This window comes from Mesocricetus auratus, unplaced genomic scaffold (assembly GCF_017639785.1).
Source record: "Mesocricetus auratus isolate SY011 unplaced genomic scaffold, BCM_Maur_2.0 Super-Scaffold_100006, whole genome shotgun sequence".
Classification (NCBI taxonomy): domain Eukaryota; kingdom Metazoa; phylum Chordata; class Mammalia; order Rodentia; family Cricetidae; genus Mesocricetus; species Mesocricetus auratus.
In genome coordinates, this window is record NW_024429190.1 from 104396036 (window position 1) to 104422593 (window position 26558).

At 55.2% G+C, this 26558-nt stretch overlaps 1 protein-coding gene across 4 annotated transcripts in view; it reads right to left on the reverse strand.

Moving 5' to 3' along the window:
* Window positions 1–2517: 2517 nt before the first annotated feature.
* Window positions 2518–26558, reverse strand: part of Prkcd (protein kinase C delta) — a 56350-nt gene continuing 32309 nt past the window's right edge. For 2 of the 4 annotated variants that reach the window (XM_013124595.3, XM_013124594.3), the window contains exons 2-18: window positions 16343–16465; window positions 15270–15469; window positions 13827–13887; window positions 13493–13655; window positions 13368–13399; window positions 12232–12317; window positions 11915–12044; window positions 11028–11128; window positions 9637–9808; window positions 9319–9416; window positions 8976–9149; window positions 8674–8765; window positions 8076–8138; window positions 6768–6906; window positions 6487–6675; window positions 5887–6015; window positions 2518–3220 (exon numbers count right to left, since the gene is read on the reverse strand). In XM_013124595.3, coding sequence (XP_012980049.1) covers window positions 3062–3220; window positions 5887–6015; window positions 6487–6675; window positions 6768–6906; window positions 8076–8138; window positions 8674–8765; window positions 8976–9149; window positions 9319–9416; window positions 9637–9808; window positions 11028–11128; window positions 11915–12044; window positions 12232–12317; window positions 13368–13399; window positions 13493–13655; window positions 13827–13887; window positions 15270–15469; window positions 16343–16457 — 2103 coding nt within the window. In that variant the 5' untranslated portion in view covers window positions 16458–16465 and the 3' untranslated portion in view covers window positions 2518–3061. Of the gene's footprint in view, window positions 3221–5886; window positions 6016–6486; window positions 6676–6767; window positions 6907–8075; window positions 8139–8673; window positions 8766–8975; window positions 9150–9318; window positions 9417–9636; window positions 9809–11027; window positions 11129–11914; window positions 12045–12231; window positions 12318–13367; window positions 13400–13492; window positions 13656–13826; window positions 13888–15269; window positions 15470–16342; window positions 16466–23308; window positions 23478–26558 lie in introns of those variants that run through there. The other 2 variants (XM_013124596.3, XM_021236047.2) reach the window with 2 other exon arrangements.

The window sequence follows — 26558 nt, forward strand, 5'->3', positions numbered from 1 at the left end:
AGCATTGAAACCAGGGCAGTTCGTGGCTCCTGTCCCCAGGCTTCAGAGCACCTGCGTCCATCTGTCCTGCAGCGGGGCACTTGTTCTGTCCTGTACACTGACCACTGAACTTCCTGATGCTTGCATACCCACTGGGCGAGGGAAAGGGCAGCCTGCTTTCTTCCAGGCCCCCAGATGCCAGGAAAAGTGGGCTTTGAGTCTAGCATGGGAGACATTTCCTTACGCCGCAGGCCAGGTGCCTACTCAAAAGCTGGAACAGGTCTAGAGACGTGGGCCCTTCCAGACAACCAGGCAGTGACCCTACCCTTGAGAGCCGCTTCCCACAGGGAATCAGGCTTTCTGAGGCAGGTCACACAGACCTAGACTGAGCCACCAGGCACCAGCCACGGGCCGGCCCTGTATGAAGCCTTCCTGAACCACCTGCTGCACAGATTAGCGGTTCTAGTCCACAGGTGATCCAGTGTGTGGACAGCATAGCGAAACCCAAACCTTAGGCTCCCAGTAGCCCCTCACTGCCTGAAGCTGATCACCCATTCAGCCCCTCCGTGCCACAAAGGAGGGAGCTGCATCTCTCCACGTGCAAGGCTCCGACTGAGAGCTGCAGGAAGTCAGGTGACCCTAAACATAAACACCATGGCCTCAGTGGCCTTGAGGGAGGTTCTGGAGGTCTTCGCATGTTGTAGGAAGAGGAGACTGGGGACCCGAGGCCCCAAGTGCTAGCTTCTGTTATCCCAGTGTTCTCCAGGGCATCCCATGTCACATCGTGTCTGTGAGCCTAAGGGGGTGACTGTCACTGCCCCCAGTGTGCAGGCTGGCTGGGCACAGGTACAGCGGGAGTCAGGAGTGCTTCCTGAGGGTGGAGAGAGGACAAAAACCACACTTCCATCCCTACAGCCCTCTGCCTGGGTCAGCTCCAGCCCATCCTGCCTTCCCCGGGCTGTGGAAATTCATACCTCAGCCCAGAAGAATGAACCCCTGGCAGTCAGCAGCATGGTTACTGGACCAGCCAATCAGGCGCTAGGACTGCCTCAGCCACCTCCAGGACAGTCGGTCGGACCCCAGGGGCTAGACCAGAGAGGCCCGAGGGAGGGCTCTGTCTGAGACCTGGGCCCCAGGCAGCAGGCAGGAGGGAGGTAGGGACAGACCGGAAGCTTGGAGAATGGGAGGTTGGAGGCAGTGAAGAGAGCCCAGTCAGAGACCCCTGCACAACCAAGGCCTCGCTGGCTCATGGGCGGCCACCAGGTGCTGTGTCCCGGAACCAGGATCCTCCACTGCTCAGTCAGTGTGGTCAGCTAACTGGATCGTGCCTGGCCGCTCCATCCAGGTAGAGCAAGGACTCTCGTGGATATAATTCTAGAACTTAGATGCTGGGTCCTCTCCCAAGAATGAAGATGAGCAACAATAGGACGGACAGGTACAGCTGGGCATCGTGGTGCACGCCTTTAATCCCAGCCAGCACTCGGGAGGCAGGGGCAGGAGGATCTCTGTGAGTTTGAGGCCAACCTGGTCTATATAGCAAGCTTGAGGGCAGTCAAGACTACATAGAGAGGCCCTGTCTCAAAAGACAAAACATAAAGACATGCAGCTACAGCTGTCACCTCCTTGCCCTGTCCCCATTTCACAGAGGAGGACATTGAGGCTTAAAACAATCAAGTGGCATGACCTTTGTTGAACAACTTCTTTGAGATTTGAATGCAGATATACTTAAAAGCTTTTTTCTTTCTTTGTCTTCCTGCCTAATCTGGGGCCAGCCTCTAAATTTTTTTTTTCTCGAGACATGGTTTCTCTGTATTGTTTTGGAGCCTGTCCTGGAACTCGATCTGCAGACCAGGCTGGTCTCAAACTCACAGAGGTCCGCCTGCCTCTGCCTCCGGAGTGCTGGGATTAAAGGCGTGTGCCACCAATGCCCGGCCCCTCTAAATCTTTTTAAAATTATTATTAAAACAGGTTTCTTATAGCCCAGGCCAGCCTCGAAACCCGCCGTGTGGCTGAGAACGAATCTTGAAGTCCTGATCTTCCTGCTTCCACATCCCAAATGTCAGGTTTACACACTGCTGGGGATAGCGCTTCACACGAATGTTAGCACGCACTCCACCAACTGAGCCACATCCCTGGCGCCCCGTATGTATTTATTGTGTGTGTGCGCGTGCCTGTGTGTATACAGCAACTGAGCGGGAGATGGGCCCCAGAGTTTTATGTGTGCTAAGCAGGCACACTCCCGCGCTGAGACACACTCCCAGCTCTAAGCCTCGGCTCCATTTCAGGCCTGGCTTCCGGCTTCTCTGAACTTCCGGGCTGACCCTCTCTGCACAGCGGCAAGACTGCCCGCCAGTCTCACCTGCCCCCCATCAACCCACAGAGACATCTGGGGTTCCTGCAGTCCCAGGGCCCCGGAGTGAAAGGAAACCCTAAATACAAACACATTTGCATGAAGACCCAGGGGTCTGTGACTGCCATCAACAGTGGCAAGAACACCTGCCACCAGCTTCCTGGGACATCAATGTCCCCACAGCCAGGTTGGTACCATTCAGTGTTTATTTAGACATACATAGGCGAGCCTTGTGGTTCACACAGCCAGCTTGTGCTTCTTCTCCCTTTTGATCATACATATACATACACACGCACACACATATACATGCATATGCACACGTATACATATATGTACACACACATACATATATATGCATATACATACATATATGCTTTTGTTTTTAAAAAAAAAGGTTGACACAGTACCAGTCCCCTACATGCTTTCTATACTGAGCAATATATACAGCCTATTATATATATGTGCATATATATAATATATATTTCAATAACTACATTCAAGTAATGAAACACAGGATTTACAGTTTCCCTCTGACGGCAAAGGGAAAGCCAATTCACAAACAGTTCACAGAGGAAGGTACTTTGAGCCCAGCCAACGAGAGCCGAGCCCTCTAAGGGTAAGGGGGCGGCGGCGGCGGCAGCAATCACGGTCACCTGCTGCTGGGTGTGGACATGCGGATGAGAGCCAGGGCAGACGGGCCTGCTCTGCGGCACAGAAAGTAGGTCTGGGCGCTCACTTGTCCAGGAGCTGCTCAAATTTGGGATTTACAAACGAGAAGCCATGGAAGGCTGCCTGGTCCATAGAGTCGATGAGGTTCTTGTCACTGTATGAGAGGCGGGGTTTCTCACTCAGGAACTCTTGGTCAAAGTTGCTGTAGTCTGAAGAGGATTTCTGGGAACAGAAGGCAGCAGCGGGTGAGCGTGACCGCCAGGGTGTCTCCAGGGTCTGTCCTCAAAGGCATGACAGGCACCCAGGCCTCCGAGCCCTGGTTGGGGGCGGGGCAGGCCAGGGCAGTCTACTCAATTGGGAAAGAGGATGTCACCTAAGGGCTGTCCCACATTAGGGGAATGAGGAGGGCAGGTGGAGAGCGCTGGGTTTGTAAGGGCAGGGGACATCCTCCAGAACAGGGCCCAGGGAACTACAGCCCACTGGCCACAAGTGTCTTATAAGCTATGGGGCCTATAAGCTAAGAACAGCTCTTGCTACTTTTGTTTAGTTGGTTTTGGTTTTGGTGTTTTTTGAAACAAAATCTCATTATGTAACCCAGGCTCCCTACTCATGATCCTCCTGCCTCAGCCTCCCAAGCGCCGGTGTCACCACCAAGCACCAACCCCAGCTCTAGCTTCTGTGATTTTTAAATGGCTGGGGGAAAATTAAAAGGATGTCCAACGCCGTTTGAAAATGAAGTCAAATGCAAATTTCTGTGCCCACAAATCAACCACATTCACTGTGGACACTGCATTGAGACGGCCTGGCCTGCAAAGCTCAAACATTCACTCTCTGGCTGTTTCCTAATTCGCTGCCCTAAGGGCTGGATAAGGCAGGAACAAGTCTTGGGCCAAACTGAACTAGAAGGCATGAGCATTAGCTAGCACTGGTTTTGTTTGGTAAACGGCTGGGACTCACATCCAGGGCCTTGCGTGCATGAAGCAAGTGCTTCACAATTGAGCTACATGCCTGGCTCTCAGTGCCGCGTTTTGATAGAATCTGAAGCAATGCTTTTCACATGGAAATTCAGATTTCTTTGAAAAACTGATGGGTTAGAGGAGGCCTGGGCTCAACTCCTTTCATCTTATCCCACACCACGTCCCAGAGATAAAGAAAGGTTGCCATTCTATTTGCAGAAAAAAGGGCTCAGAGACATTAGGCCTTGCTCTGTGGCCTGAGTTTGAGGGGTGAGAGATTGGAACTGGGTATTGCAGTTATGTGCTACCATGACTAGTGTTTTTAACCTTCATTCGGGGAGGACGCTGACCTGCACTCTGCCCCTGAGCCAGCTGCACTAGAGCCTTGGACTCACTTCCTGGCAGCCCCACTCGTGGGGGTGAGAGCCACTGCTCTGCTCTCCATGCCTGCCCCCAGTGAGTTACCACACCTGACTAGCGTGTGCAGAAAGAAACTTCTCTCAGCAGCAAGAGCCACGGACTCTTACAGCTGGGCAGCTTGTCACCCTGCTCGGGGAGCCTCTGAACAAGCGATCCACAAGGCCAAGTGCCCTGCTGACTCCAAGCACAAATGTGGGGCATGTCACAGAGGCTGCCCAGTGGGAACCCCACGTCCCAGCAGAGGACACAAAGCAACCCAGAGAAGAGCTGTGATCGCAAAAGGGACACTGTGCCCTAACTCCTCTTTTAAAACAGGATCACGCCGTACATCCCCGGCTTGAAGCTGAGAACCTCCTGTGTACGTCCCGAGTGTTAGGATTACACGTGTAATCATCACACCCAGCAAGTTCCAACTTCCCAGGGATGCAGTCCCCTTCTTATCTCAACCAGTCCCAGTGGCCTCTGAGGATCTGGGCCTTGATGCAACCGTTGTTACCCACTACCAGGAACGCCCTCTAGCTGCCCTCTGTCTGGTCTGACATCCTGGGCCTGCTCACACATAGTTCTTCCCAGCAGCCTTTGAGACCACTCTGCTCCCTGCATCCCCGGCTCCTACGGACATGCCCACCCCAAAGCAGCCCGCAGGTGTGTGCCCTGTGACATCTCCCTACTGCCGTCTTCTATCACAGACCGTCGCCAGCGTGCAATGCCGTCTCCGCTCCTCTACCCCGAGGGCTATTTCTTACCGCACCAAAGGCCAGCATAGAGCTTTGTGCCCAACAAAGACTCAGCATGCCCAGTACGGATTGGAGAGTGATCGTGACTGATGAGAAGATGGATGGAGGGCGGGGATGAAGCCCTAACTCTGGTGGCCAAAACACAGTTTCCAGAACACAGAACACAAGATGGCTGACCGCAGGCGTGGTGGTGTGCACCTGTAGGAGGCGCTTAAGTCCAGGAACTCTGGGTCAGACTGAACCACACGGTGAGATCTTGGGCTGACAATGATCTCTTACCTCAGCACCAGGTGCCTTACCACCAGGGCCACCCCTGCCACCACGACGCCACTTCCTTGTTGTTGCTCTGAATCAGGGTCCCACTACATAGCCCCAGCCAGCTCTGAAGACGAGGCTGGCCTTAAACTCTCCTCTTCTGCCTCCCAAGTACAGGGAATTACAGCTATGCTCCATCAGGCCTGCCTGGTTCTGCTTCTGCTGTTTATGTGGTGGTGCAGAGGACCAAGCCCACAGCCTTGCACCTACAAGGTCAAGTGCTCCACCACCGAGCCACACTCCCCAGCTCAAGGCCCTGAAGGCACAGTTCCAAACATCTGCTGAACCGCTGCAGTTGGACGGACGATGAGAATGTAAGAACAGAGGTTTGGTACAGCATGCCAGGAGACAGCAGGAAGCAGGCTTGCTGGGAAAGGCGAAGGGGGCCAGGACGGGAATGGTGCAGGAAGTGGGCAGGGCGAGGGAGGGCCGGGCTTGGGGCAGGGGTCGGGTGACATACCACTTTGGGCTTGAAGGGTGGCTCCACCTTCCGCTTCTCCAGCAGGCTCCAGTTGATGGTCTTGAAAAAGGGGTGAAGCCTGATGTTTCCCGTCATTCCCAGCCTCTTCACCGGCTCCCTCTCGAACAGCTGCAATCCACAGGGGCCTTGGTCAGCACTCAGGGCCATGGGAAACCGGAGGTTTCGTACACTGATGGCCCAAGGGCCCCAAGGCTGGACGGGCGCAGCCCAGGAACTGGGGCTGAGGGCAGAGCTCTATGTTTTACTGACACTCACTGTCTGTCTAGGTGCTGAGTGTCATGGGTTTCTATGTGCTTCTATCTACTTTGAGGCAGTCTGAATAAGGAGAGAGGAGCTAAGTGACCCACCCAAGGTCATCAGCTCATCACAGACACAGCCAGGACTTAGGCTCAGGTCTGTCTGTCTCCTGATCCCTCAGCCACCACACCCTGATGATCCCAGACAAGGGACTCAGAAAGGAGTGCCTGGGAACAAGGACAGACCAAGGCTTGGGATAAGTCAGGCATGGAGCCCCAGGGAGGCCCTATTCCAGAGACAGGCTCTCCTGAAACCCCAAAGCCATGGATCAGTCAGGCCTACCTTTTCCATGATGTCCTTAGACTCCTTGGTGATCCAGCGTGGATAGTGTGGCGTGTCCACTCGGATAGACTCAAAGAGTTCATCCTCGTCATCACCATGGAAGGGAGACTGGCCAATGAGCATCTCGTAGAGGAGGACCCCAAAGGACCACCAGTCCACGGAGAACGTGTACTTCAGGCCCTGCAGGATCTGGGGGCAACAGTGGTCAGAGTAGGGCACCAGCCTTCTTCAGGAAGCCTCCATGGCCCCAAAGCACAGCCGAGTGAGAGATATCCGCTCACCTCAGGGGCGATGTAATCAGGGGTGCCACAGAAGGTGCTGGCCCGGTTCTCCCCAAATATATTCTCTTTGCACATCCCAAAATCAGCTATCTTGATGTGGCCATCGCGGTCCAGCATCACATTGTCCAGCTTGAGGTCTCTGAGGAGAGGGAAGGGCAGGGTGTCCCTGGGAGCCAGTCCTGACCCTCCCTGGCCCTGCTCCCCCACGCTGTATTTCCCTCGGAGCACGGGAGAACATAGAGGAGAAAGGGGAGCGCAGGCTGCTAAACACAGGTGCCTTCTTTTGGCCACTCACAGTGCTAAAGGTGGGGCACCCAATATCCCACTGCCTGAGGCCCTGAGAGAAGCTCAGCGGTGCGGACACCCCTTGCCCCCTTGTTACCTAACTGGCTGGCAGACATTTCCCACCCCCCCTCTACCCAGCTCGGGTTTATCTGACTCAGCAAGGGCAGGGACCATGCTGACTTCCCTCATTAGTCATTGGAATGGGGACAAGTAGCAGAATGTACAAACAGTACAAGGTTTATGTCTACTTCAACCACCGCACGGCCTCCGGTGATTCTAGGCTCACCCCCACTTCTTATTTATCATTACTATTTTTTTTTATTTACACATTGTGTATGCGGATCTGTGGATGGGTGAGTGCATGTGAGTGTAGGTGGCCGCAGAGGCCAGAAGAGGGCACCAGATCCCTAGAACTAGAGTTACCAGCAGCTGTGAGCCACTGGACACGGATGCTAAGAACCCAACCCCACGTGAGCAGCAGGTGCTCCAAATGCTCTCTCCGCAGCCCCTCTCTCCCACCCAGGAAACTGGAAACCAGCACTTGATACACACAGTCACATGACTTGGTTTGGTTGATTTTCTTTTCTTTTTTCTTTTTCTTTTTTTTTTTTTTTGGTTTTTGCGAGACAGGGTTTCTCTGTATTGTTTTGGAGGCTGTCGGTCCAGCCCAGCCTCGAACTCCCAGAGATCCGCCTGCCTCTGCCTCCCGAGTGCTGGGATTAAAGGCGTGCAGCACCACCGCCCGGCTGATTTTCTTTTCTTTCATGAGATAGGGTCCCAATATGCAGCCTAGGCTGCTTTTTAATTCTTTTTTTGTTTGAGACAAGGTCTCACTATGTAGCAGTGAGTTCTCAGCTCCTGGAGCTGCACCAGCCTCAGCTGAAGAAGCAGGAAAATGCTTGCACTGAGTTAGGGGTTTAGGCAAATATTCAGCCAAACAGTCACTCTAAGTAGTGCCAGAACTGTGAACTAGCCAGGCACCACCATTCCCAGAAGTCCCCAGGGCCCCAGTACCAAGCATACCTGTAAATGATGCCTTTGCTGTGTAGAAACTGTAGCCCGCAAATGATCTCAGCTGCATAAAACCTGAGCAAGAGACAATGTTCCAGGATTTTGCCCGCCAGAACCATCACCCCACTCCAGAACAGGAAATGCTGTAAATAACTCTACCAAACCTATGGACCCAGCCAAGCGCACATTTTTGTATCAGGTAAGTGGGGGCGGGAAGCCCAGGCAGCAAATCTGAAGGGAAAGCTAAATAGGCCAACGCTCTGTTGAAGGAGGGCATCTCTGTTGACACACTTGTACAAGCACACATCACGACTTTAGGGGCACAGCACAAACACTTGAGGGTATCAGTGCTGTGTCTAGGGACCCCACACCAGGGCCCGTGTAGTGCAGGACACTGTCTACTCTTCTGTTCTGGCCCAAAGACAGGACAAGACCTAGGATACCTGTGCTGGCCCCAAAGCCAGAGTTTGCTTCACAGTGTCCCAAGTCTCCCCAGTGCCAGCTCTGTCCTGACCCAAGCTTTTCCAGAGGAGGGGAAGGAGGATGGACACAAGGCAGCCCTCAGTGCACTGAGTCAAAGTCCCTCTCCTCCACACAGGCCCTCACATACGTAGCCCGGTAGAGTTCGAAGCGGCCTTTGTCCTGAATGTGGTACATCAGGTCACCTCCGTTGAGGAACTCCATCACAAAGAACAGGTGGTCCTGGGGGTGGTGGAGAAGGGGTAGCAGAGGTAAGGTGACAAACTAAGAGGTACCCTTCCTTGCAAGAGATCACAGAGCCCCAGCGGGAAGTGAAGGACACAGGATCTGGGCTGAGGCTGACAACTTGGGAGGTGTGGCTGTCACAGACACAGCCCCACTGTGGGGGAAGACGGGGTGGGGCACAGGTGGTGGCAGGGAAAGGCCAAAGACCTTGGTCTGGAAGGTGCAAATGAGGTGCGTGAGGAACGGACTCTCCCAGGCGAGCGCCAGCACCCGCTTCTCCACCATGGTGCACTCCACATCATCGTCAATTAACACCACGTCCTTCTTCAGGCACTTGATCGCAAAGAACTGGTCTTTGCCCTTTAGCTCTGCAAGCAGCACCTAGCGAGGGGCAGGGCGGGCGGGGACGCTGAGCAAAGGCTCTGGAGGTCACCAGCCCCCAGCCAGTGGTGTATAACAGGAAACGCCCTCCCCCTCCCTCCCCCTGCCCTCCCCCTTCCCCCTCCCTCCCTCTCCCTCCTCCTCCCTCTCTCCCTCCCTCTGCTCTCACCTTGCCAAAGCTGCCCTTGCCCAGCACTTTGTGGAAGGTAAAGCGATCAATGCTGCACCGGGTGCTGCCCTCCCAAAGCTTGCCGTAGGTCCTGTTGTCTGTCAGAGGGATGGACAGACTAAGGTCTCGGGCTTCCTGACTCCCTTCCCGGGGTGCAGGAGTGGGCTAGGTGAGGGTCTCAGGAGAGAAGGAGCTCACTCCCCACGGGTAGGACCTCTTCCCAGAACTCACTAGACAGAAAGACTTACTGGAGTCGCAAGGGTGGGCTGGGGGAGGGGTCGGAGAGAAAGGGACTCAGTACCTCATCCTAGGACTCACTCAGCAAGGAAGACTTGCCCCTTTTTTTGCCCTGTTGGGGAATGGGAGCTTTTAAGGAGATATGTGACCCAGCTTCACCTGGGGCGTCATCCCCAGAAATTCCTATCTTCTCGAATCCCTGGTATATTCCAATACTCTCTGGTGATCCCGAGTCCAGCTTCCGTGAAGATCTCTAGGGAAAGGGCATAAGAAGGAAGCCAAATGGTAAGGCCACGTTCAGAACTCCTAGGCCAGGAAGAGAACCCCCCAACCACAATATCCCCCCTCAATTCCACTGGTGGCAGAGGGGTGGGGCCCAGGAATCCCCGGCCACATTCCTCCCTCCCCATGGCCCTGTGATCTGGAAGGCACAGATTATAGGCACAGAAATTTAGTGAACTGAACCATACCTTCCAAAGAATTTAATAGTTCAATTTTGTCAAAAAATTTTTACATTTATGTGTGTGTGTGTGTATGTAGACATGTGTACACGTGCATATGTCACAGGACAGCCTGTAGGATGTTTCTCACTGATTCTGCAGGCTCCAAGGAAGGAACTTAGGCTGTCGGGCTGTGCAGGAAGCGCCTTCACCCATCTTGCCAGCCACTAACTTCATTTCTGGCCCTAGAGTTTTACTCTAAAGTTTTGTATTATCCCTCAAGCTCCAGTCACATCTAAACACACACACACCCACACACACCCACACCCACACGCACTCACACACACGCACGCACACACTCACACACTCACACACTCGCGCACACACTCACACACGCAAACACACACACACACTCACACACTCGCACACGCAAACACACACTCACACACACCATAAGAACCCCTTTCTTATACACCCAACACACACCACACACTGCATTCACACACCATATACACGCACACATATCATAGGTATTAGGCATGTACAGCACAGAAGACATGTATACACAACATTCACTCCACATGCCACATACCGAATGCACACAACGCACACCATGTAAACAAGTCATACGCACTATACACATACCACATACTCTATAAACCACCACCTACAGATAACACACCCTGGACACACACACTACATACCAAATCAATACCACATACACAACACCCACACAACACATATCAGATGCACCACACACAGCACATAATACATCATACACTACACATGTAACACAGATCCTGTCCTTGTTCCAAATGTCCCAGCACTCAACTCTGCAGCTGTCATCTCTCCTCAGGAAAAGAACTGCCTGAATGATGAACTTCCCAAGATAACAAGGCTGCCTCTCCGCCACCTGAGTTCACCAACGATCTTGCAGAAGCCTCACCCACCTTGGGGCTCCCAGGCATCCTGTGAGCCCCGACGTCCTCTGGTTGCACTGCCCTATGTCCGGGTCCCACTGCCCCTGCCTACCTGGCTCACTTGGTTCAGGGCCTCAGCCAAGAGCTTCTGGTTGATGCCACACAGGTTGGCCACCTTCTCTCGGCATTTGTGGTGCACATTCATGCCACAGTCTGCAAGAGGCAGAAGCAGGGCCACCTCTGTTAAGTCTCAAAATGAGCAGGGGGGAGGGGGAAGGGAAGGAGGGGGGGCAGGAGGACCTTTCAGACTGTTGAGCTTTCAGGGCTGAGGGTATCTGAAGCCATCATGAGCATTTTGAACACTTAAGAGGAAAACATCTAGATGTAGTCAGTCACACCCATAATCCTAGTCATTGGGAAACTGAGGCAACAGGACCGCTCTGCATATGAGGCCAGCCTCAGCTACACAGTCAGTCTGGGCTACAGTGTGAGACTGAGGTCAGAGAGAGAGAGAGAGAGAGAGAGAGAGAGAGAGAGAGAGAGAGAGAGAGAGAGAGAGAGAGGAGAAAGGGAGGGGGGAGGGAGAGGAGCAGGGAGGAGGAGGGGACGGGGGGGGGGGGACAGGGAGGGAGACGGAGAGAGAATGGTAGCTAGCTATAACCCCTTCAACATCTGGGCCAAGCTACATGGGCAGCTCTCCTCAAGGCCTTGAGACTGTTCTAAAGGGAGCCTGGGGCAGGGGAGCCTGGGGCAGGGCCTCCTAGTGTGTGGTAAGCCTCGGCTGAGCACTTCCAGTCGCGCTCCTCAGTGACCCCCAGCAGCACACCTGAGGCTACAGCTCAGAGTAGAGGAGACCTGTGGTCTCCAGTGAGGAGGGGGCCCCCAGCGAGTGCAGACAAATGAGAGCTGCCTTTGAAGTGTGAGGGAAAGGGCGAAGGCGCCCTGGCGGGGACTGGGGCTCGGGAGGTCGGGGACAGCCGGGATCTGGGTAGCACCCACCTTCACACTTCAAGCCCTGCTTCACCAGTCCCCACAGCAAGCTGCCACAGTGGTCGCAGAAGGTGGGGCTCATGTAGTTGTAAACCTTGAACCGGTGCGGCATGTCAATGTTGAAGCGTTCTTTCTGGAACTGGGGGGAAGGAGTCACACATCAGTTCTTCCCCACCCTGCACCGTCAGATCCATGACAGGGCTCCCCCAAGGTCTGGGAAACCCAAAAGTGCAAGGAGCCCAGGTGGGAGTCAAGGAAAGGGGGAAGGAGGTAAAGAAAGAGGCCCGCCCATCCGACCAATCCCAGACCCCACGGGCCCGGCTCACAATGGTGTCGCGGCTGTTGGCGGCAGTGCCAGTGCAGCGGCCGATGATCTTGTCAATGCATTTCTTGTGGATGGCAGCGTTGCATTCTTGAGGGGGTGCAGGCCCGGGACCGGGAGGGGGAGGCAGCGAGAGAGGCAGAGGCTAAGCCGACACGGTGGCCAAGTGCAGCCCTGTGCACAAAGGCAGCCTTCTCCTGGCCACCCACACCCTCACCCTCACCCTCCACAGGCCTCAGGCCAGGGCTTTATTTCCCCTCCTCCTGCCAGCTCCTCCATGAGGGGCCTGGGAAGCACGGAGCAAGGGATGGGCCAATCTAAAGGGTGTGGGAAACAGAGGAGGCTCAATGACTCTTGGGCCGGGGTGGGCGGGGTGGGGGTGGGCAGAAGAGAGGATATATGAGGGCCAGAGAGTCCCTCCTTTCCATTTCTGTATTCCAGGTCAGCAAACAGCTGCTAAAGCTCTCTTTCACGCGTACACATGACATGCCCCAGTACGAAGACACCTGTACACACATGGGAAGCTTGCATAATCATGACAGCAGGCTTCTCATACTGAAAGCGCATCACCTGCTAAGCCCTTAAAACACATTTACCCCAGTGGGCTTCACACCGGACTCTGTCTATTACCCCTCATTTGTGGACAAGCAAGCAGAGGCGCCCGGCCAGTGTTAAGGAACCTGACCAAGGCCTTACAGTGAACAAACGGTAAAGCAGCTTAGGTTTGCTCACACCTGCGGCCTGCAGAGCCTGCTCCACACTGCGTGTCATGGTGAAACGTGCGCTCACACCTGTGCATCAGAGACACTTGCACCAACAAACACACCAGTCAGGGGAGTGTGAGTGGAGATCTCACACCTGCCTCTGGGGGCAGAGACCGTGTGTGTGTGTGTGTGTGTGTGTGTGTGTGTGTGTGTGTGTGTGTCCATCCATGCTGGTGTGTGGATGGTTTCCGTGTAAATCTCTACAACAGCCTGTTTTTGGCGACAGCCTGAGAACCTGCACAGACGTGGGAAGGATTGCACAGAGCTGACAGCTGCAACCAGCCAGCCCGGCACTGGCGTGAGCACACACTCACACACACAAACACTGGCATGCACGAGCACACACATGCACACGTTGAATAGAGGAAACACTTACGCCGGCATTTGTAGCCTTGCTTGTTGAGGCCCCTGGAAGGCAAAGCCCCAGCAGAGTGAGTGAGGACACTGCAGCTCAGTCCCTTCCTTTCCGCGCCACCCCCAACAGGTGTCACCAGTCCTCACCAGACAAACTCTTTGCACACAGAGCAGAAGGTGGGCTGCCCAAAGAAGGTGGCGATGAACTCGTGGTTCTTGATGTAGTGGATTTTGGCCTGTTTAATGGCTCCACGGCGGTTCATGGTTGGGAACTTGGCGTCCTCCTCGCTACGCATAGACTGTTTGCAATCTGTGAGCCACAGGGTGAAGTCAGCCCCAGGGTCTATGAAGGGCACCCCTCCTGCAAACCTCCCAGGATGGTCCCGACAGGTCCCCATGGGAGTTGCTTCCTTAGACACCAGTACACCCTGTGACCCAGACCTGGCAAATGAGCTTGTCCCTGCCCAGGGGGGAGTCTTACCTCCATCCTCCAGGAAATACTGAACAGACATCAGCACTTTAGCCTGAGGCTGCAGGTCCAGCTGCAGGGGTGGGAGGGGGATGTTAAATCAGTGAGGGCGGGCCTGGGCCAGGTGAGACTCAGAACCCGCCCCATGGGTCTCCCCCAAGGCCAAGGGGGAGGCCCTACAGCCTGGGCAGGCAGTGGCCAGACACCTGCCTGCCCAGGGTGGGCAGGGCCCCGCCCAAGCCCCGCCCACTCTGCACCCAGGGTATTATTACATTTGGGGAAGTGAAAGGAGTCAGCCCACACCCTGCTAGGCCATGTGGCCCAGGAGCAGCGTGGAGGGAAACTCCCCACCCCACCCCCCTACGCAATGCAGACACCACAGCACCATGACCACTGTACATTCTGGGACAACCATCTAGAGGCAAGGGTCCAAGCCTCTATCCCAGGACCCAGACCCAGTGGCATTTCCTCAGGGAGAACACCTGGCCAGGGGCCTCCTCTGACCCTGCCTAACTGGCTAAGAGTCTTAACCGCCCTGTGTCAACTTCTCCTCCGTCTGGGCATCTCCGTTCCTCATTGACCAGTGCTTCCAATGGTCACAGCCTTTTCAGGAAGACATCCTGACTGCAGAAGCCTACAGGATCCTATTGACACTGGCATTCTATTGCCACCAAGAGCAGCACCACAGATGCACATGGCCACAGGCATGTGACAGCAGGTGAGTGGGCAGACTGCCAGTTTCTTCCCTTTCCACCTTGCTGCTAAATACCACGATGGTGGCCCCGTGCCTGGCTAGACCTGTGACACCCTTAAAACACCCCCAGACTGGAGCAACAGGTGCTGAACATCTGAGAAGGGAGCCTGGTGCAGGACATCACTTTCTAGCGCACAGCCTGCCTTTCCAAAAGTGACAGATGGAGAGAAACAGTCGCAACAATCAAGATAATTTCCCTCAACGCCTACAAGGTGCCAGACCCTGCAGTGGCTCCACATTCTTCGGTGCTGGAGACGGAATCTATGGTCTTGTGCATGCCAGGCACACACGCTACCACTGGGCGCCATCCCCAGTGCTAATTTTATTCTTGTAAATTTTGAGACAGGATCCCAAGTTACCCAGCAGATCTCGACTTTGTGACCATCCTGCCTCAGCCTCCCATGTACACAGGACTATAAGCCTGGGACCACAGTTGGCTCGCAGTAAAGCGCCGGACACTGTGCTCACTCTGACAAGGGACCTTGAAGCGGGCGCTTTCACGCCTTTGAAGGGAAGTACAGAGGCTCTGAGAGTCTGAGGACCTGGTACTGGAGGTCAGGGCCAGGATTCAAGCCCAGGCCACAGCGGCTACAGGGTCGCACTAGCAATTGGTCCTGATGCTGCGCTCACTCACCAAGTCCCGCCCCGCAGGCACACACGCACGTGCACGCACACAAGACCGCGGCTCACGAGCCTCTCACCCAGAACTCAGCCTTGCCGCTGTTCTTCTTGCAGCGCTCAGCCAGTACCGACACACCCACCGTCACCTCCGACATGGGGTCTTCAGCAGCCCGCATCAGCACAATCTGGATGACACGGCCTTCGTAGATGTGGGCATCGAACGTTGACTTCCACTCAGGATACATGGTGGGCTTCTTCTGCACCAGGGTCTTCCCTCGCTCTGCGATGGGGACAGGCAGACGGAGTCAGCCTAGCACTCCCAAGTCCTCCTCCCCTCCTTATCCCTCACTGCCACACAGCCTTCTCTCTCCCTCCAGTCCCGAGGCTCTGCTATGGCTCCCCAGCATCCCCATAGGCACCCAACAGCCTCCTGAGCCTTTAGGGCACTCTGGCACTCTAGTGCTCTGCTCATGCTTTCCCTTCCCTGTAACCGTTTCTTCCAGCTCCATCTCAACCTCCCTTTCTGTCTGCATTCACCCAGTGAACATACGTAAGAGTGGCCGGCCACATGCCTACCATGGGCTGGTGGCAAGGAACATGGCCTGGTCTCAAGTTCCAGACAGAGACATGAACGGATGTATTCCTTGGGTAACCACTAAGTCACAGCAGCGATGGGACTGAGGACAAAGACAGTGGTTCTGAACCTTCCTGCCATCAAATGGCCTGACCCTGGCATTCAGAGGCTTCCTGGAGGAAGGAGCAGCTCAGCTGGGACCTGGAAGGCGCAGGCAGTAGCCGGCGGGGAGCTGGAGGTGAGACTAGAGCAAAGGGTGCGTCCTCCGATGAGTGCCCTGATCACACAAGGCTCATCTCCTGGGACCCGCCCAGCTCCCCCTGCTGGGGGACAGGGCAAGGCCAAGTCAGTTCTGGATCACAATAGCCTCAGTGTCCAGCTCAGGGCCTGGCCCAGGCAGACATGGAAACCACGGGGTGACACCCAAGATGAGGGAGGCGCAACTCAACCAGTGTCAAACCCTGGGGAGAATCAGGAGGCCCCTGTCTCCCCGCGTTCTCAGCTGGGTAGCTCAGGAAGACAAGAAGAATCTCGGGGAGAAGGTCTCATGGCCTTCTAGGGACTGGCTTCCAAGCCTACCTGTGCTCAGTGCCTCCTTCATCTTCACGGCGCAGAAAGGCTGGCTCGTCTCGTCCTCTGTCTGCAGGGAGCCCAGCTCATAGGAGTTGAAGGAGATGCGCAGGAACGGCGCCATGGTGAGGCCTGCAGGGAGACGGTGCCCACGCAGGGATGAAGGCCACAGAGTGGAGGCAGCGGGGTGGGAACCTCTGCCAGGGACACTTACGCACCCGCTCCCACAGAGCTCACACCCTCAACTGTCTCTGCTGCACCAAATGCACTAGTCCCTAGTCCTAGTCCCTGGGAACCCGAGATACCTCTGGTAAAACCAAAAGATGGGAAACCAGACCTGCTGAGCAACAGCCAGTATAGTATGGCGGCTACTCTTCTGTCAGCCTCCAGGCCAGGGCACTGTACTTGCCCTGAACTGGAGCCTGGAGGCATTTGAGTCTGACCCTGAGACACCCTTTGGGAGTCACTCAGTGCCCCTCAAGGCCGATTACTGAACACCTGTGCATGCCCAGGACCTAGGATGTGCTGGCTCCACATTCAGTGCCAGCAACTGCCCTCTTCTCTCCCGGGCCCCTCTTGGTCCTCTGTTGATTTTGCTCGTAACCACCCAAGCAGAGAAGCACGGTCAAACTGAGTCCTGTTTCATCAGTCCCTTCCAATGGGCAAACTGAGACTCGGGCTGAGCCAGACCGGAAAAGCAGAGTTCTATTAACTCAACCCTGACTTGTTCAGCATACCCCACCCTCTGAACTCAAGCCCCTCAGAGTCACATGCCTCCTACCTATTTAGATTTCCTGTCCTTTCAAACTGAGGACGGGAGGCAGTAACCGCAACCTTTCCTGGCAGGTAAGGAGGTGGTGAAGGGAGCATGGCGGGGGATGGGGAGCAGCTTCACATTTTTCCCCAAACAGAAAACTGTGTTTCTTGTAGTTGTTTTTGTTTTTCGAGACAGGGTTTCTCTGTATTGTTTTGGAGGTTATCCTGGAACACGCTCTGTAAACCAGGCTGGCCTCGAACTCACAGAGATCCGCCTGCCTGTGCCTCCTGAGTGCTTAGCCAGGCGTTGGTGGCGCACGCCTTTAATCCCAGCACTCGGGAGGCAGAGGCAGGTGGATCTCTGTGAGTTTGAGACCAGCCTGGTCTACAGAGTGAGTTCCAGGACAGCCTCCAAAACAATACAGAGAAACCCTGTCTCAAAACAACAACAAAAAACCTGTATTTTAATGTTGAATGTAATATACAAAGACGGACTCAGGGCTCCCTTAAACACACACACACTCCCAAAACAAAGACGCAACCAAAGCCCAGTTGCCCAGCACGAAGCAGCTCCCTCCAGCTCCTCAGCAGGGCAACCAGAACAGCAGTCAGGTCTGCCCGAAGCTCCCTGTCCAGATGATCTCAACAGGAAACTCTGGCTTCAGCCTGCAGCCCAGCCCAGGCTGCCCAGCCAGCTCAGGGCCCACGCCAGAGCAGACTAGACAGACTAGCGAGGCCAAGCCCACCAAACCCTGCCCAGGAAAAGGGAGAGCAGGTGCGCAATCTCGGGCTGTGCCCACATCCCCGAGTCTCTGGCCCGAAACCAGCAGGTGGCAAATGCTGGGTGCTAAGTCAGTGGCCGTGACCATCCGAAGGGCAGAAGGGAGAAGCTGGTGTGGGCTCCTGGCCTGGAGCATGCATGACCCTGCGTGCTGATGGGCTTGAGGGGTGACAGGTCTGAAAGAATAAGGCTGTCCCTAGGACAGGCTCCAAAGCCCCAGAGAAAATCTGTCTCAAAAAAGAAAAAGTGGGGGGGGGGGGGGGCTGTCCTAGTGCTCTCCCTTGCTGTGACAGACACCGTGACCAAAGCAGTTAGGGGAGGAAAGGGCTAGTTTCACCTCACAGCTCACAGCCCATTATAAGGCGCAGACCTGCAGGCAGGGCCTGATCAGAAGCCCTGCTGTTCACGGATCTGTTTTCCAGGGTGTTAGATCGCCCTGGACCACCTGCCCAGGAGTGATACTCACTCTGTCCACAGTGAGCTGAGCCCTCCCACATCCATCAAGAAAACGCCCTACAGACTTGCCTACAGGCCAGTCTGATGGAGGCGTTTCCTTGACTGAGGTTCCCGCTCTCAGATGATGCCAGCTTGTGGTAAGCTCGAAAAAAAAAAACAAAAACAAAAACAGCAACAACAACAAAAAACAACTAACCAGCACAAGGACTGAACACGGTCACGGAAGTGAGTGTGCCTGTGAGGCCATGAGGGAATATGGTATAAGGGGAGGCCGGTAAACGGTGGCATGAAAAGCTAGCTACAGAGACCTGGCGTTGGTCACACGTAGGAATCTTGGACGGATGTCCCAAATCCCCAAGGGAAAAAAGACATCTTGGACCTCCTCTGATCTCGGAGTCCAAGGCATCAAGTGCCCCAGCGAGTGCTTTCAGGGCCTAAAGTGATAAGCAGGGCCATAGGCGCTTATGTGACACGCTTGCCATAGGCAACATGCCAGAGACCAGATTACAGCAGGCACAGCTCAGCCTCTGTCTCAATGAGAGAACCCAGGAAGAAGGCAGGTAGTGATCAGCTAGCTTAGTACCTTACAGGGTAGAGTTGAGCTGGCAGAGAGAATGAGGAGGAGAAGGGGCCTAGGCTCCTTAGGGACAAGAGATTAGAGCCATTCCAGTGGCAAAATGGTGAGACTGGTTAGACACAGGTCCTTGACAACAAAGCTGTCTGGGCTGTGTGGCCATGCAGACCTCTTGGGCTCTAGAACCTCATATTCTGGATGAGGGCTTGTCCCTGGTCGACAGGCCCACTAGGCTAGCATCAGTCTGGCAGACCTAGGACATGTCCGCTTGTTAATGTCCCCCTCCCCCATGCCCTACAGGACATCCTCTCAAGTCTCCTCAAACCCCCAGTGTCTCTTCTGCCTGCCCACAAGTCGGTGAGAGCTGGGAAACCAGTTCTGAGATAGGAAAGCCATGTGACCGGTCGGCGGTCCACACACTTGCTGGGCCAGCCTCTCCCCACGGCTCCCCCTGGTGTCTAGCTCTGCCTGCAGGCCCCTGGCTGCGTGGCAGAGACAAGGAGTCACAGCGGCCACAGGAGGGTGTGATGCAGGGCTCAGGACTGAGCCTCGGGCTGCCCTTGAGGCCTACACTCTGGCTTCCACTCACAGCAGCTCACTGCTACAAACCACTGGAGGGAAAACCACAACCACAGCAGGTCTGAGCCCCAGCCCTAAACCTGCATCCAGGCCGCAGTGCTACCAGCACCGGGGAGCCGTGGTCTTTGTGGGTGGCCGTGGGACTACCCAAGAATCGTTCAGGGGTCAAATCACCCTGCCCCAAGTTCCTGGACATAAAACGAAGGCAAAGCCCCCTGCTGGTGCTAATATCCATTTGGTTCTCAAGTGGAGTACTTGGATCCTGGAAGGGAAATAAGACACGTGCTAGCTAGCATCTGCTTCAGTCTCAGTGTGGCCCTGAGAGAGGTTCCGGGCTGTAGCATCCATCTGCACAATGAAGTCAGTGCCCCCCAGCCTCGCTGTGTCTGAGCAGCGGCGGGAAGGCTGGGGTGACAGAAACACAAAGGTGAGGTGTACCCACTATTTATAAACCCCATGCAAATAGGCCACAGGCCCCAAAGGAAGGACAGTGCCTCAGCCCCAGGCTGTGGGGACAGGGGACAGCCGGGGCCACCCTCACAGCACTCCATGGGGGGGGGGAGCAGGAACACCTTCTCCATTGTTGGGGGCTCGGAGTCCCTGCGCTCCAGCTCCTCTAGTCTGTCTCCGAGGAAGACAGCCAAGCTGTCAATCTCAGCTCACCCTCTTCTGAGGAAAGACTGTCCTGTCCAACATGACAACACACTGCATTAGCCTTGTAATATTGCCTCGCTTTATCCCTGCGTAGCCTCAGGAAGTGTTTTCTGGGTAAAGAAACCAAGGCTCAAAGAGGGTAAGTGACTTACTCAAGGTCACACGGCTAGCAAGCGGTAAGTAGATGGCGGGAAGACTTGCATGTAGGCCTGCTGGATGCCACAGCTCAAGTTTTCTCATAGACCATGTCAGGGAGAGATGCAGAGAGGAAAGAAAGCAGAAATGGAGGCCTAACTACAGCAGGAACAGCACAAACACTTAGGAAAAAGTGAGAGAAGGAGGCAGAAGCCCGTGCTTGGCCAGTCTATTTACCTACACTCACCCTGAGCCCTGGACTGGTCCTACGCCTGCCCTCAAGGCAGCTCTTCTCCTCCTGCCCAGGGTGGTACAGACCCCTGAACTACTGTCTCTCCTCCATTTCCCAAAACATGGGAAACTGGCCTGAGTCCCCATCCTTGCTAGAATTCTACCAGAAGCCTGGAGGTAAGGAAGGCGGTGGCTAAGTCACAGCAGGCAGGTCACCGTTTCCAGAGCAAATAGAACCCTGCTTCCAGCCAGCCCAAGGCGCTGAGAGAGGCTAACCGCAGAGTGGCCAGGGAGGCACTGTCGGCATTCCCGCTGGGTGAGGAAGGGAGCAGAGACTGACACGTTCACCTCCTTATGGTGCAGGGGGAAACTGAGGTTCTGTGTGTAAAGTCAGCTCTCACAGCCTCCCTCTACTCTGGCCATAGGGTTCTGTCCACTGGACAGTGGGGAAAGCTGGGGCCTCGATCAGACTGCTATGGTGAAGTGTGAGCATGCTCACGAAAACATCAGCTGAAGGTCCTGGTGGGTCCTCTGACTTCAACAGAAACCTGGGGGCAAACCCGTGAAGAGCACGGATCCTACTTCACGTAGCCCTTCCCCCCAGCCCCTCCACCCCCCCACCCCCGCCCTCTACACCTGCCCAACCTCAGACTGGCACCTGCTGCCTGCCCACAGCATGCGCTGCCAGGACTAGATGCCCTATTGGACGGCAGCAAAGTGGTGACCCCCTGGGGCTGCCACCCTACCTGGAGTATAGGTCTGGGAGGGATGAATGAAGGAGAGAAAGGCGGACATAGGACTGGTCATGATGGAGTGAAAGGTGGCGTGACTTGCAGGGGAGAGGAAGCTGGCCCTGCAGTCGTAAAGAACAGGGCACGTATGAAGAACAACCAGTCTGTGCAGAGACGCTGACCTCTATGTGGAATTCCCAGACAGAACCAAGTCAAGGAGGCCACGGGTTGTCACAACCCAGGAAATAGGCCCAGCAGGAAGCGCAGAGAGAAGGCCTCAACCACAGCCCAGTCTCAGGTCAAAGCAGGTCCCAGAACAGGGACGCCTTCCATGGGACAGACCTCCCGCCCTCCAGGGCTCCCCCTTCCACAACTCTCTCACTCCCTGGGACCAGTCACTGCCCATGTACTCTCGTCCCCAGACTCTTCAATACTCTTTTCCCTGCCCCAGCAGCAGAGAGGGCTGTGACTCCCCCCACAGCATGGATCCTTCTCAGCTAGCTAGCACTATTCTTAGAAGAAGCCAGATACTTCAACCTGCCATTTAAGGTTTCCCACACCCTGGCCCCATCCTGTTCTCCACCTCAAATTCCTCTGGCTGCTTGGCACCCCACCTGCCAGCCCCCATGAACCTTAGCCAGGATGGGCTTCTTCTCACGTATCCATCTAGACAGCTCCAAAAGCCAGCCCTGGTAATCTCTCCCCACTCCTGAGGAAGTTTCCCGGTGGGTAACCAGTGCCTCGGTCTCAGGTGCTGAGGACTTGGGTTTCTTGTAGGTGGGGTGGTGTCTTTGCCTCCCGTTCTGTCATCTCAGTCCTGGCCACTTGACAGTCCCACCACCACCTCTGAGCTGGTGGAGCTCAGAGCAGAATACTTGCCTGGTGTAAGGCCCTGGGTTCAGTCCTTAGCACCACAAAACAAACAAAACAAACCCCACCACACAAAACATGGAAACTTGGATTAGTTACATGCCAGTGTGGTGGGCACTGTCCGTCTGTAATTCCAGCAATCAGCAGGATTGGGAATTCCGGGCCAGCCTGGGCTACACAAGGACCCTGCCTCAAAACCAAAAACGAATTCCAAAGACAGCCCATGGGGACAGGAAGTGGGCTCAAAGGTTGGGCTACCCTGAGAGTCGAGTGAAAGCTGGGTTTCCTCTCAGGAAAATACACACGCAGCGGCACGATTCCGCACAAAACAGAAGTCTGCCTCAGCCCCACGTCAGCCTCATCAGTGAGGGCCTCGGACAGGGAAAGCTGATGGACACACAGCTTGGTGGAGGACTGAGGAGGAGGGCCCAGGCTATGCCCAGGCAGTGAGGATGGGGGGGGGGGTGAGAGCGCTAACGTAGAAATGGGACTACAGATGTCTATCGGCTGCGGTGGCCGGAGGGTCTTCAGCCTGAGTGACATCACAGCTGCCCAGCCAGAGGGTCTAGGCAAGTTCCTGACCGTCAGCTGGCTCACAGGCCCTCTGCCCACACTTGGGGCAGGACCGCTTTACGGGCACAGCCTGCACCAGGCACGGAGCTGCGGTCATGTAGCAGGCTGGATCAGGGATCTCTGAGCTCAACCAACGGGAGAGCTTCAGGTGCCCACGAGGGAAAAACAAAGGCCCTCCATGGGCCAAGCCAGAAACCAGCTCCTTTGAGGACAAGAGATTCTCTGTGAGGAGCCAGGTGTCGGAGGAACATCCAGGACTCTCCAGAAACACCACACACATGCACACACATGGGCACACCAGCTAACCTAAATACTGCCCGGCGTGAGGACTCTCCTTTGAAGGTAGACACACACAGAGGTACACACACAGCCCTAGGATGACACAGTGCCGTGCAGAGGGGAAATCCCCCACTCACCCCCAGCTGTCACGTCAACAGAGAGCCAGGCACGCGGGCATCTCTCTCTCTCTCTCTCTCTCTCTCTCTCTCTCTCTCTCTCTCTCTCTCTCTCTCTCTCTCTCTCACACACACACACACACACACACACACCATGTGATAAGCCATAATACACAGACGGGCAACAGACATGCTCTAGGCAAAGAGATGAACTCAGAGACCTGAAAGGGCCTTGCATACCTGATTAGGTTCTGGCACCAACGGCTAGGGAGAAGAGGGAATGAAGATAGCGAGGAACCAGGCCAGGATGGGCTTGCCTCTTCAGGAGGTCCAAAGAGGATTCCAAAATATGGAAGAGAAGGTACAGGCTGAGCAAGCACATCCCAAGGCAGGCCTCAGCCTGCAGGGCCCGGAGGCGAAGTGAGCCAGCACTGAAGCTGCAGCTCATGGGTGGCAGTCACAGGCCTGGGGAGGAAGGGGAGGACTTTACGTGCCTGCCGTGCTCGGGGCGGCCCACACATGCCCTCCACGAGCCCCGAGCTCACACTGCAGAAGATGACCAAGAGGTTGAGCAACTAAAGCCGCAAAGCCAAAGGGGGCCAGGAGGGGGAAAGGGGAACCAGTTTCTAGCTCACACTCTTAGACCTGCCCATCAGACTTGCAAAGAGTGAGGGACTATGTTTGCGGGTGGGGACTGATCTGTTGGCCCCCAATTGGTGGTCCCAAGTCCACGTCTTATGCCCTCTCTCCCTCCCCTCCTCTCTCAAAGAAGGTCCCCAGAATGTTCAGATTTATAACAATAACTGTTTTGCGTCTGGGAGAACGCAAAAGGGCCATTTGGTCTTTTGCTATCTGTAGTCTCCAAGATGGGCTTGTGCAGAGGACAGAGCCTCAGGAATCTGAGAGCTGGAAAAGACAGGAGCATCTACGGGTGAGCCACCCCCTCACAAGTAATAAACAGAGACACCGGTGAGCTGAGGCCTAAATGGGCTAGGTGAATGGAGTTTAGAATGTGGCCAAGCCTCTCCACAGTCTCCATACCCAGAGACCACGCTGGACACAGGCCTGGAAGGAGGCAGAGATACAGAAACTGTCAGCATGCTCTCCCCCTGCCTGGCCTCCCTCGCCCCACTACCCAGCTCTGGTCCTTAGTCCTCTTAGTCCAGCCGTGGGATGCCCTAGGCTTCCTGCTACTCCAGGGTCCCATTAGGCTCGTGTACTTGAGCCCATGGTCAGCAGGGGCCGGCCAGCAGTCTCCGTGTCTTGGTAACCTAGACCAGAGCTTTCTCTGGCTCTGCCACTGGTGACCCCCAGAGATCCTCTTACCATGTCCCCAACAGCCCCTCAGCCTCTACCACAGACATCTGATCCAACCTTGGCCTAGTGACTGGCCTGTTTACTCAACATGGTGATAAATGTGATCCAAAGCTTCTGCTGTTGTGAAAACAGCAGCTCAACGACCACAAGGCCTGCCCTCCTGGTCCCCGGGCAGGGACTTCTGAGGGACAGCTGCTCTATCTTGTATCTGAGGTCTTTCAAGCTTTCTCACCAAAGGGAGGCCCTTTCCTCCCCAACCTGACTTTAGATTCTCAGGCCTCGCTTTGGGCCTGGAACCCTGTATGGTAGGCGTATGTGCCCACCTGCCTCTCCAACCTCACCACATGAATGAGTCAAAAAAAGGAAAAAAAAGGCAGCTCAAATCAGCCCACGGCAGCCTACTGACGTCCGCTACCACGAGTCCTCATCTGCAGGAGTGCCCACGCCCGCAGCCATCAGGCCAGAAACCTGGGTCCTGTTTTCTGCTTGCCTGCCTTTGTCGCGAAGCCTCTGGGCCTCTGCTGCCTCCACCTCCTACCAACCTGGTTCCTACTGCCGAGCCCAGACCGAACGCTGCCTGCCTGCTGCTCACCCTCCTCTACTCTGGCCCCCACAACCCTAGGACCCAGTTCCAAGCAGGGTTCTCAAGACTTTTAAGACAGTAAAGAAAACCCTGTCATCCTTGACTTAGCTCCTAGTGTTTTCCAACAAGTCCATCAACCCACAGCCTTGACCTCCCTGATCCAACCAGCTGCCTTCTCCTCACCCATGTGCCCTGGCTACAGGGACCCCTTTCACTTCCCCAACAACCAAGTTCCCTCTCTGAGGGACACCGCATGCAGTGCTCTGCCTTCCTGTGCCCTCCTCCCCCCTCCTCCTTTCCATCACTCATATGTCACCAGGACGCCCCTGCTCTGCCCATTTCACGGATGAGGCAACAGAGGCTGAGGGCAGCCTAGTCTCTAGCTTGGGTACACAGGTAGGAACAACTACGTCCGAGAACGTCTGATGTTGCAGAGGTCTTGCCCCTTCCCTTCAGGACATCTTCCCTCACGTTCAGCCCAGGCTTCCATTGATCTCCAGCGCTCCAACTTCCTGGGCCTGTGCACGACATCACCATCCTTACCCTTCTCCGTCACCGGAGACTGCCAGCCTCTTGGTCCCAAACAGCCAAGACGAGCTGACCTTCTCTGCCTTCCGGGGACGTGAAGGTTCCTCCCATCAACCGCCGCCGCGTATCAGCGAGGGCAACTCGGATGGATACACGCGGCCCACTTCCCAACCTGGCCAGTCCCAGACGCCTGACCCTTCTGACTGCTAAGAGGACAGACCACCCACCCCCTCCTTCCAAACCTGACGCCCTGCAGGGGCCAAAGTAGAGCGGAGCCGAGAGGGGCCCTCAGCAGCTAGCCATGGGCGGCCTTTCCCTTCTCTCCATACACTGCTGTGCGGTCTACTTTCCTCATTCTGAAAGCGAGCGAGCGAGGGGACACAAATGGGAACAGGCTGTGCTGCTGACTATGCAGAGCTGCTCTACCCCAGGGCCCCTTCTGAAGAGGACATGGGACCCATTGAATCAGCAGAGCCCTCCCCAGTGCCTAGTATTGCGGGTGACAGCAGAACTGACAGGGGGGTTGGGGGGGTTCAGAGACTTCTCAGCTGGGTTCCACAGCCCTGTGGCTATGACATCAGGCCAGTCCCAGCCCATCAATCAATAATGGCCAGATATTAGTATCACTCGCTAGATTTGAGTAGTTATTCTGCACGGGCACTAAGTGCTGAACATGCCTTCAGTTCATGCTATCTTTTGGTTTGTTTTTGTTTGTTTGTTTTGTAGCTTTTTTTTCGAGACAGGGTTTCTCTCTGTAGCCCTGGCTGACCTGGAACTCACTTTGTAGACCAGGTTGTCCTCGAACTCACAGAGATCCATCTGCCTCTGCCTCCTGAGTGCTGGGATCAAAGGCGAGAGCCACCACCATTCAGCCAGTTCATGATATTTTGCATACATTGTCTGCTGTTTCCCAAATAGCTCATAAAAGTGAATATAAACATGATTTTATCAGAGGAAAAAACAAAACACCAAGGTACTGAGTGGGAAACCCACTTGCACAGACTTATCCACACAGCTGCCCGGTGCTACCTAATTGTGGAACACAGAGAGGGCACGGCCACC